At 40.6% G+C, this 12,412-nt stretch overlaps 1 protein-coding gene across 1 annotated transcript; it reads right to left on the bottom strand.

Annotated features, from left to right (window-relative positions):
• Nucleotides 1-7,681: 7,681 nt before the first annotated feature.
• On the bottom strand, nucleotides 7,682-11,873 carry LOC122080946 (alpha,alpha-trehalose-phosphate synthase [UDP-forming] 5-like). The gene is made up of 4 exons (XM_042647847.1): nucleotides 11,485-11,873; nucleotides 9,289-11,365; nucleotides 8,718-8,991; nucleotides 7,682-8,240 (listed from the first exon to the last, which is right to left on the bottom strand). The coding sequence occupies exons 2-4, from the start codon at nucleotides 11,277-11,279 to the stop codon at nucleotides 7,947-7,949; spliced, it is 2,559 nt and encodes an 852-aa protein (XP_042503781.1). The 5' UTR covers nucleotides 11,280-11,365; nucleotides 11,485-11,873; the 3' UTR covers nucleotides 7,682-7,946.
• Nucleotides 11,874-12,412: the final 539 nt, after the last annotated feature.

Raw genomic sequence — 12,412 nt, 5'->3', positions numbered from 1 at the left:
TTTCTATTTTGCTATGATTTCTGTTTTGTCACTTACCATGCATTTCATCCATAGACTTTCTATCATTCCTTGCTTGTCACATTTTGTCACATTTCTATTTTTTTTTTGCGAGAATTGGGTTTTAGGGCTTCCTCCTATTGCTCACCCATCTATTATTTCCTTTGTTATTCCTCTTCCTTACTTATCATTCTTTCTCCTCTTTTCTTGCCAGGATGTCTTCTCATAAAGGTAAGGAACCCGCATCCTCTTCCGCTCGGCGTAAGACCACCGCTTCCAAATGAAAAAGTGCAAGGACTAGTTCCCTAGCCCCTCGCACAAGGCGACCCGGACCTACCCCTATTGATCCTTCCGACTACGATGAGGGACTCTTCCGCTGTTCAGAGGCAACAACCAACTGGCAAGCCTTCCTGAAGAGGTCTGTGATGATGGAGAAGACTGTGGTAGTTGGTGGCTTCCACAAGGTTCAACTTCAGGAGAGGTTCACCGCACTAGGTTGGCAGTCTATCCTCCACATAGACCGTCCGTGCTATGAGCAACTGGTTCGTAGATTCTACTGCAACTTGGAGGTCTCTTACCAGTATGGAGAGTATGCAATAACCAGCATGGTGAAGGGGGTGGACATTCAGTTGACTGTGGACACCCTGGCTAGCATTTTGGGTATTTCTTCAGTTAGGCAACATTTCTACAGTCCTCCAAGGAGTAAACCCGTAGGCCCATCCTTGAGTTTGGAGACACAGGACCTTATCTATGAGACCATCTGTGGCAGCAGGGAGTGTCCGGATTCTGAGACGTCATTTTACCCAGAGGTTCGTGTGTTTGCCCGTTTGGTCCAGTTCAATTTGCTCCCCAGAGGAGGTCACCGGAACCAGGTAGGCTTCATGGCAGCCTACTTAGCCTTCTGCATTTATAAGGCCTTAGAAGGAGGTGCCGAGCACTTGTGCTTGCCTTACGTCATCCTCAAGACTATGGAGCACCATACCTCACACCCCGAGGACAGAGGGTTTCCATATGGTAGGATCCTCACCAAGATCTTTGAGTTCTTTGGGGTGGACCTGAGTAGTGAGGAGGGGAAGACTCCAGCGGATAAGTTTGACAGGGGAAATCTATTAAGGATGGGTCTCCACACACTCATGGATGTACCTCAGAGAGCAGGGGCTCAGAGAGGCAGGGACAGGAGGAATGCCCATAGGGAGGATGTTCCCATGGAGGAGGAGTCTAGTGAGGAGGATGAGGATTATGTTCCTCAGTGCGAGGAGGAGGATTTTATGGATGAGGATATCCTCGAGGAGGAGCCTCTTGACTCGAGAGGTGCTGATCCTGGCTTCACGAGAGCTGCAGGCGCACAACATAGAGCCCCACCACCTGAGAGTGGTGCATATGATTTTGAGAGCATGATGTCTGCTATGAGGGCCTTGAAAGACGGCTAAGATCAGCTGTTAAGAAGACTGGATGAGAGTGCTTCTAGAGAGGAAAACATCCTAGAGAGGCAGGCTACCTTAGAGAGTTCCTTCCTCAGATTGGGCGAAGACTTGGATACAACGGCCAATGCCATTTCGACGGATTTTTTTCAACTTCGGAGGGATGTACAGCTGGTGAACTCGAGGTTTGACTACTACGACCGTTGACTCAACGTTAGCTCGAGACCTCGGAGGGACGGAGTAATAGTATTGGACGATGACGATGATCTTTGAGGACTTAGCTCGTCTGTCTACACCAGCTTCTCACTTGTTTCCATGTTGTTGATCTTATTATATATTTCTTCCTTTTCTCATTCTTTGTACTTTATGTAATTGGACTTATTTGTGGGGTGATATGTTTTGATGGTGGTTTGTGCGAGTTTTTTTTTTATATGTTGGATAACTTATCGTAGTTTAGTTGTGGTGTCATTGGTTATTTATACTCAGTGATATATGTATATGTTGTCTATCAGGTGTTTGTGTGTGAAAATTTTTAGAAATCTTGTTTTACGCCGTTATGCTGTCGAAATTTCGTTAAATTTGTACTCGATGGATTATGATATCAATTAACTAATCTTTTATTTTTTTCCAAGTAACTTTCTCTCATGCATGCCATGAAATGCGTTAACTAAATGCAATCATTATTATTACTTCCTTCCTTTGGCTTTTAACTCTTTAAAGTTTTTACATTTACCCAATCCCATTTCCTATTATAGATTCTTTGGGGTCTATATGGTATGCTGTGAGTGAATAGAGCATCACGCTCTGATACCACCGTTGCCACACCCCGTTCACATAGAACTGGACCGATGACCGAGTTAACTCCAGTTAACCCAAACCTGCCAAGATCATCTGATACAGTATCCAACCACAGTATACACACAACTAAGATAATGTTCAACAATTCAGATGAAGACTTAATTTACCTATAAATGTCCCCAATATATTTGATACCCAAATTGTAGTACATAGATAAATACATGTGAGCCCACAGGCATGACATTTACACAAAAATAATAACAATTCACGTATCAATTACACAAAAGGGATCATCAAAAGAATCAAAAAGTAATCCTGTATGGAGTCACTACTGTGGTCCCACAGCACAGCCCTCGCACGTGCAATCCATGCCGTGCTCATAGTCCTCCGGGACCCACCAATCCTCTTCGAGGAATTCAACTGTGGGGCCCGACCCTTGATCCCCAGGCTGGTGACCTACAAAATCATCTAAAAGAGGTGTACACGTGGGATGAGCTCACTAGCTCAATAAGTGAAAAAGAGGACCACACAACAGTCCATACAACAATCACAACCATATGCACTATATGCTATACAATTCATTTTTCATCACATCCACCTAAACAACATTACTAAGTCTTTGGTTTAGTGCTACTACAACCACAGTGCGGGTATACTCCGAGTACGAGCCGCGAACTCCATCCCACGATATGTCAATAGGGCTGTCGGAGAAGGCCCACCGTGAGTACTCGGAAAAGTAAAGCATGCCGACTACCGGCTCTCAACATAAAAGTAAATGACAGAAAATAAAGGTGCTGACTCCAGCAATTTAAAAGCAGTACAATTGGCCCTCTTGAATATACCACCGGGGTTACCGACTGTCCTAATGACAGCCGGGCATATGTCTAACAGCCACAGTGACCCGACAACCGCGATCACTGCTTCCCCCCAAATGGTAACCCAACACCTCAACCCCTATTGGGAAGGGTCGTAGCACGAGAAAATGATAATCCTAAGCCGTATGCTCCTATATGACATAGTACGATTATATAGTACACCGCGTCCCATTCCACGGGCCACCAATGCACTCATTTTCAAGCCGACTACGACATCTAGTCTAATAATGCATTATGCACAATGATGTCATCATTCATCACATAATCACATCATCATTTAACATTGAGAAAATAAACACAACACACATGTCATAATAATATGAAGATGGCCAAGCTAGATATAATTTGCATGATGACATGGCTACTCTAGATACAATTTAATGAATGTCAGACAAGCCTTAAAATAAGGCCAAATGTTCTCTCCCCACTTACTTGTTGTGTACAAAGACTCACGCCCGGTATGGGTGAGATCCGACGTGAGAAACGTAAATTTTGGTGAACCTATCATAAATGAATGGGGTTAGCATTTCACCATTTTGGGGTCAAAACTAATAAGATTTGATGACAAAATCACGTTTAGAATCATAAAATAAGGGTGCACGTCCGTTTTGGATCCATTCGGACATAAAAATCACATTGGGAGCCTCTCGGGTGGGTCGGACAGCCCACCGATCCTCACAGCTGGGGGGGTCGACCACCGGTCCTGACCCACCGGTCATGACCGGTGGGCAGGTCGGCCTGCTGATAGGGGCCCACCGGTGGAGGCCGAGGGCCTGCTAGGACCGGCCAGCAGGTTGGCCCCGAGGGCCTATCCTCTCAGGCAGGTGCCCTCAGGCGGGCCATTTGGCCCACCGGTCTCAATGGAAAAATGCCATTTTCCTTGAAACCTTCCCCAACCTTTGGGGAATCAAATGGGGTTTTCCAAATCCATTTTTCACACATTCAAGGTCTCATAAGATGATTCTAACCTAAATCTATGTTAGATTTAAGGAATGGAAGCCATCTTACCTTCTTTGCCCAATAACTCTTCCAAAAAATCCAAAATCACTTCAAATCACCAATGCTTCTCCAACCTTGTAAACACTTCTTCAAATCCTTCAAAATCAACACATAGACCATCTATTAAACCTTAGATTCATCATCTCAAGGGGGATTTACAAGACCTCAAGAAACACTACCCAATCAAGGGTTTTACTTGGGTATGGTGAAAGTTTAAAGAATATAGCCTTCGCTCACCTCTAAACGTAGATCTCGTGTTGGAGATCACTCTTCCGGCGTCGAAATGGAAAGATCCAACCTTGGCGCCGCTTAAATCCATTTCTTCTTCCTCTTCCTTCCCCTTTCTTTTTCTTCGTTCTCTTTTCTTCCTTCTCTTCTCTCTCCTCTTAAATCTTCTCACCAACTTGCCGTGTAATAAATGAGATATGGAAAAACACAATTAATGTTATTTATACTTTCTTAAAATCATTAGTAGCACATGGGTGGGTCACTCAGGTGGGCGGATGCGCCCACCTGTGACCACCCACCTAAGGGCCGAAAATTGGCCAACAAGTGGGATTTTGGTGGAATTCGACTCTCGGTATGAATCTCACTCTCGATACAAGATATATTATACGTATGCACTTTAGGATACGGCTACATACCAGCTTTATCCGTACATGGCCTTATGATATGTGCATGTACACGACTTGGGTACACCCGTCTCCTCTAGCACTGACTCGGACTTGTCTGGCCAACCGGTGTTCAAAGTCACCCTTACCATCATGGTCCATAAGGAACCCGCCTTAACCCTCTCCGGTTCGGGTCCTACATTGTTAAACTAGGTCAATTGTGTAATTAGACTGGGTTTAAAAAGTAGGGTATCACACATCTGTTCCGTCCATCCAACCGTTAACCTGCAGAAAAGATATATATTAAAAAAAATTAAAATGAAAAATATAAGTAAAATAAATTAAAGAATTACAAATTTATTGAACCGGTGTAAAAATAATACACGGCATTCGATTATCATTTTCCCTACTGAACCAGATGTCAACAGTGCCATTGTTTTGAATGAAGGGATATAGATGTGGACTCCGGAATACTTCTGGATGGGCTCGGTACCAATCATAGTTAGCAAATTCGGATTCGGGAATTATTCGGGCGGAGAATTATTCGGAATAATTCGGTTGATTAATTTAAGGATTCGGTCAAAAAAGCGGTCAAAAAAGCTTATTGGGTTTTTTTTTTTTTTTTTTTTTAAATACTATTTAAGTGGACCGAATAATTCGGTTTAATTCGGATTCTGTCCGAACTATTCGCGTTTTATATTCACTTTTGAAAAAATCGCGAATTTTACCGAATTTTATTTTTAATTCGGATTCGGTCAGAATTTTTGATAAAATTCGAAAAAATTCGGTTCGGCCGAATAATTCACGAATTATTTGGCCGAATTGATAACACTGGTACCAATCTGGAGTTATTGAACATTTAAGCCTTTTATTTGGATCGGCATTAATCGTAGCATTGCATGCCGAGTCAAAATCGTGGAGTAGGATTCTTACCCTATTATGCATACGGCTGCCTAAAATTTGGACTATTTCCTTCCTCGTGAATAGAAACTCGAGCAAGGAACTAAAATGTCGATTGGGAGGATAAAAGTTTTTCTCCAATCGTTCTCCTTGAAAGTATAAGTGCCTATGCCTATGTATTTTGGCCGAAGAATTGGATTTTCATAAAATATGTCTGCTGAAAATACTCTAACATCCATCTGCATATTAAGAATCGGACAATCACTGTCAGAATGAATAAATAAATAAGGATTGAATAAATAAATAAGGATGAGTTATGCAGAATTGAACAATCAATCTTCTCTCAAAAATAAAGAATCTGAAAGATGGAGAAAAATGAAAAAATAAAATAAAATTTAACTTATGAAAAATCTGCTGTGGATTCTTTGTAGTTCCACTGAGCAGGCTGAAGCAAAGCGGATTGATCATTTCTCATTTCCAAAAACGGAAACCTTTTATCAACAACAATCAAACCAAGAACAATAACAAAACGTAGAAGAGAAATAAATAAAAAATACCAACAAGCAGCGCTGATGCACCGAGACACCGCACAACGAGCGCGGAGAGAACTTTTATCAACAACGGTACCCCTTGCTTTTATCAATGCTGAGGTTGAAGTAGAAAACATCCAATGGAAGGAAAGGGGAGGAACGGGACTTAGTTATGATGTGATTGAAGCCTAGATAAGAAGTAAAGATTGGAGGAGTAGAATAAGAGCATCCTCTGCTCCAGGTCCCATGTTGCATCTTCATTATCACCATTGGAAAAGTTTTCGATTTCAATTTGATAGTTATCTACATGCCCCATGACATTTCACATGGCCAATAATCGGGTTGAAATCGTCTGCAATTCCGATCTCGTACAATTCCGTGCAATACCACCCTCAGGTGGTGACACGTGTTTTGATACCAATACAATGGTTCAGATCTGGTACAACTAATACAACATTAAATCAGTGAAGAGGCATTTAAATCAGATCTGGACCATTGTATTGGTATCAATACACGTGTCACCACCTGAATGTGGTATTGCACAGAATTGTACGAGATCAGAATTGCAGACGATTTTTTTCCCCAATAACCAGGGCTTATTCGGTGTCCAGGTAGCACCATGTCCGGTGTCCATGCAGCACCCTATTCGGTGTCCGTGCAGCACTTTGTTCGGTGTCTGGGCAGCACCTGTTCGAGGGTTTTCAAGTTATGTTATTTGTAGTGTCATCCTTTTATACAATTAAGAATAACTTATGGCTACCTTTTAGGATCACACCTTGTGGCTCGATCTCATCAATATATTTGAAATCAAATTAGGCTTTTCTATAAAAGTCTAATTCTCAATCCAAAACAATTTGCACACAATACAATCTTTGGATCAAAAGCTTGAGAAAGAAAAGAGTCTTCTTCTTCCTCATAAACAAAGGTGGTTTTTGGATCTGAAGGAAATCTTTAGACAAAGTTCGAGTGCTAATGCTGCATTCTTTTAGAGGAATGTGTTCCTTTTGTGTTCCAGATAACATTTAATCCCCATATTGTATTCTATAACTATGTATTTATTGAGATCCAAGGCTGTAAAAAATTTTGTATCGATAATGTGTCAATGTGTTTCTGCCGCCACCTTCACAAGGAACCCTAAAAAGTGAAATGTAGGAGCATTTTGTAAATTACGGCACTACAAAATATGAAGAATATGTCAAATTTTAGGGCTTTCTATAATGGTTAAAAATAAGCAATTGATTGAGCTTGGGTTATAGTTAAACAAGGAGCAATTCAAAAAAGTCTGAAAATAACATGCATTATTAGGCCATAAATAGGGAAAAGTGGAATGCATCCAAGATCGACCGCATTCCCCATCTTAAACTTCATTGATTGGCTTAGTTATAGACTAAATCTGGTTATGATTATTAGAGTCTAGCTGGCTAATTAAATTCCCATAAACAGAAACCAATTACCACATCTTAATGCAAAATCAAACTAATCTACTTCTGATGAGGAATCTCAATTCCTAATGATCATGGAAGGGGCAAAGTAAACATAAGAATACAAGATGAAGTACTAAGGCAGTGCATTTTGTATACAAATAATATAGATGGAGATAAAATTCCCTTCAGTGATAGGTTAGTAGGGAACCATCTGATTCCCTTACAATAATGACTCAAACATCCATCCAACTGAAGGGATTCAACCCCAGATAACATCAGATATGGCTTCATAAGAATTGCTGAAATAGGTAGGGTGACCTATATAATCTCTCAATAAGGATGAAGGGAAGCAGCTTACATGCTTTCAATCAATAATGACTCATGGGGAAGCTTAAGCAGCATTCCTCTCTGCCTGGTCTGAAGCTGTTGCAAGTCCATGTAACATTCTGACGATCTCGGTCGTGTCTTCCAAGTAATACTTAGCTTTACTAGGCTTCTGACCAACAGTGCAAGCAAATACTTCAGCTACTGGTGAGAGAGCTGGGCCTGCCATTGCACTAGCAATGACCTCAAACATGTCTTCATCTGACCTATCATCACCTATGCACAACACAAGATCTGGAAGCATTCCCTTTTCTCGCATTGTTGCTAAGAGATTATCAGCCACAAGACCTTTGCTGACACCCTGTGCAGAAACATTAAAAATATGAAGAACTAGAGATTCATTAGATTCCTCACTTTGTTCTCTTTTGTATTTTACTTTGCTAAGAGATTCTCAGCTAATTGGCTGGCCTAGTTGAATAGCAAACTATGAGTTCACATATTGGGTCCTACTAAGTGCCAACCAATCCAGTAATCAACAAATAGAAGAATGTAAGTTTATGATTAAACACTTGCAATCCATAACTCCAACAGAAATATGTTTGAACTTAAAAAAGATTTAGATAAAATTATAGTGAACAGTAAAGGATGAGAAACAAATCATCAAGAGAAGGTGGGGGGAGGACGAGAAACAAATGGGCACAGTAAGAGGATAAATCCATAACAATCCCATGAGGAAAATATTGAAGCTTGACTTCTAGATTTACTAGTGAATTAGTCTCATACAATATACACATCACTATGATGATAAGAGGTTGGAAATTAAAGCTTTGGTACTAACCTGAGGCTTAACTTCAACAATATGCTGTCCACTCTTCACAGAGACTGGCTCATTGGCAAGAACACTTTCAAGGTGATCAAGAAGTTCTTTAGCTTGACATGACCCAAAATCTGGATCAGCATATTGGTAATGCCAAACAAGTGCACTCTCTTTGGTCTCTATGGCTGAACCATCAGTTGCATCAGTGTACAGCTGCATCACAGGCTCTGCAATCTGTTTCCAATCAAAATCCACCACAGGCACGCATGTTTCCCATTGATCATCTTGATTCATCCTGAAAAGATGATTTTCAGTTTACAAATGAAGATTCAAAGAAAATACAGAATCTGGAAAAATGAACATAGAATGCAGGTGACTTTCTTCATTTGTCATTTTTAACCAAACATCGGATCAAACATTTTGAAATTAGTATAACAGATAAATGCAGCATTTGGTAGATCTCCTTCTTGGAGAACCCATATGGTTCCCTCAAACCAAGCACTATATTAGGTTCATTCCAAAATCAATTGATAAACTAGGTAAAAGTGGCAAGAAAAATCGATGTCAAGGAGCACAATTAAAACATGGGTACCTCATGAAATAACCATGCTCTGCTGCGATACCAAGTTTTTTGCAAGAAGAAAACCACTCTGTCAGAGTCTTCTTGTCCCTGCCACTAACAAGGAAGACAACATTCTTTGGGTCTCGGCACAGGCTGCTCAAGATGTTAATAACCTCTGGACCAGGTGTAGTGTTGATGGATGTCTTTGGCATCAATGCACCATCATAATCTAATAGAATTGCCCTGTTGTTGGTTCTCTTGTAGGCAGAAACTATATGCTCAACCAAAAGCTTCCTGAAATTGTGATCAAGTGCTATTACCCTAAAATTTAAACCAAAACCAATACCCCAGCATCTCCTCATCTCATGGTCCTTACATGTCCTTTGGAGATCTTGTAGAAAACTCTGTGCCCAGTACCCAACATCATGCGTGCTCACATATCTGTAGTGCTTTTCATGCCGTAATTGTTTCTCAGATTCTGCAACTACTAAGGCAGAATCCATAGCTTCAGCCACAGCATCAATATTCCAAGGGTTGACACGGATGGCTCCACTAAGCGATGGGGAGCACCCAATGAACTCAGATAACACTATCATACTCTTCTTTGGAGCTGATGGATCCAGTTGCAAGGTGTGATCTAGTTTCTTATTTCCTTGCCTGCATATAATGTATTCATAAGGTATCAAATTCATTCCATCTCTCACTGCTGTAATGAGACAACACTCAGCAATCACGTAATACGCAATTCTCTCATAGAACTGAAGTGGGGTATCAATTAAAACAACAGGATTGTAGCCTGGCCTCCCAAATCTTTCATTAATCCTTTTTGCTGTGGAATAAGTTTCAGATTGGACTTCCTGTACTTCTCTCCCTCTACCTCTAGCTGGGTTTGCAATTTGAACCAACACAACCTTCCCCCTCCTATCAGGATGTTGTACCAGCAACTGCTCCATGGCCAACAGTTTCAAGCTTATGCCTTTGAAGATGTCCATATCATCCACTCCAAGTAAAACCATTTGACCCCTAAACTGATCTTGTAGCACTGCAACCCGAGACTCAGTCTCAGGAAGATTCATCACAGATCTAAGCTGGCCTTGATGAATCCCAACAGGAAGAATTTTAATGCTGATGGTTCGCCCATAATACTCAAGTCCTATATAACCCCTTGTAGACTGATAAGCAAGTCCTAGCATTCTACTACAGCATGATAGGAAGTGCCTAGCATAATCAAAAGTATGGAAGCCGATAAGATCAGCATTTAGGAGTGCACGGAGGAGCTCATCTCGAACAGGTAGTGTGCGGTATATCTCAGATGATGGGAAGGGGCCATGGAGGAAGAACCCCAGCTTCACCATATTAAACCTCTTCCTAAGAAATGTTGGTAACACCATTAAATGGTAGTCATGAACCCACACAAAATCATCATCAGGGCTTATGACTTCCATTACCTTGTCTGCAAATATTTTGTTGACCTTGACATAAGCTTGCCAAAGGGACCGATCAAATCGCCCACCAAGATCAGGAGAGAGAGGAAGCATGTAATGAAAGAGAGGCCATAGTTGCTGTTTACAGAACCTGTGGTAGAATTTACTGAAGAGTTCTGGAGGAATGAATGCAGGGACACACTTAAAGGTCTCAAGTAATGTCTGTGACACCTCATCCTGCTCACTTGGATCAATCTCTTCTTTCAGGCAACCAATATAGATGACTTCAACATCTTCTCCAAGGCCATCCTTGAGTTGCAGGAGAAGGGAATCCTCATCCCAACTGAAGTACCATCCTCCATCACTATCAGAACTTCGGTGTGCCAGAATTGGGAGCTGGTTTCCTACAATGATAATTCGCTCCTGAGAGATAGAAGAAGCCGCATCAGAGCCAACACTGTTGCTGTTCTCATCATTCAGTTCAGAAATGATACCAGGCACAGTCATAACTCTGGGGAGTCTGCTCCTTACTCTACTGAATTTTGGGGAATCACCAGAGGCAAGGTCCAGAAGGTTGGAATAAGACCTTGAAACCATTATGGGGAGCTATTAAAACTAAGGCCTGTGCAAAGAAAGTCTTGATTCCTCTTTTCTCACTATTGACCAATATGTACAATTAAGCTCTGCAAAACCCCATTGACAAGATAAAATCAAAACAGAGGAGACAAAGAACTATTAAAATCTCCTTCTGAAAGTAAACTAGATGATGAAATTTTTCCAGTTCCAAAAAATCCGGAGGCACCTAGGAAAAACTGTTCTTTGAAAATGGTAGTTCAGAAGAAGCCCAGAACTCCAGAGACATTTTTCTCAACTCTATTGATACATACAAGTACAGGAATTGGCTTAAAGCCTTAAAACCCACCAATGAGTTCTCCTATAGAAAAGAAATTAAGAAGAGCCCATCTAGGTTTCCTCAACATTATAGTGTTTCAAACAACTAAAATAGCTTCAAATTTGTAAAAAGAGACTTCTACTGACTCCAGGTTTTTTCTTCTTTTTTTTTTTCTTTTCCTGCTTTTGAAGTAACCCAGCAACTACATCAACAAGAAAATGAAAACTTATTCTCGATAATAACCTCCAGACCAAATAGAAATCCTTTTACCCTGTCCACACAACATAATATCCCACATAGTCCACAAATAAAGAATGCAAAACCAATTTCACTTCCACCCCAACAGAACAAAACTCAGCACCGAATAATGTGTGTGTGTGTGTGTGTGTGTGTGTGTGTGAGAGAGAGAGAGAGAGAGAGAGAGAGAGAGAGAGAGAGAGTTAATTTCCCAGTGAAAGGGAATGTACCAAATAATACTCACCATAAACAAGTTCATGAGAGCTGTAAACAAGAATGTGAAAGCTGCAGAAAGTGACATGTCAAGTTCAGGAGGAAAGGATACATGGTTACTTTGGACATTTTGGAAATAACTTTAACTTTAAATGATTATATATATATATATATATCATATGTTGAATTTTATGATTAAATTCAATTATATATTTTTCATATATTTATACTTCGTTTTTTTTTTTTTCAACTATTCATTTCTTATTAGAACATTTTGTTAACTCCCAAAACTTTATTTTACCATTTTGGCAACTATGTTTTCGTTAAACATGACATGTGAAAAAGGGACCTTCTGTTCAATGTGATTTCAAAATTTATGATTTATTTA

The sequence above is a fragment of the Macadamia integrifolia genome, chromosome 6 (genome assembly GCF_013358625.1).
Source record: "Macadamia integrifolia cultivar HAES 741 chromosome 6, SCU_Mint_v3, whole genome shotgun sequence".
Classification (NCBI taxonomy): Eukaryota; Viridiplantae; Streptophyta; class Magnoliopsida; order Proteales; family Proteaceae; genus Macadamia; species Macadamia integrifolia.
Note: the sequence above shows the minus strand (reverse complement) of the source record. Positions and strands in the feature narration are given on the sequence as shown.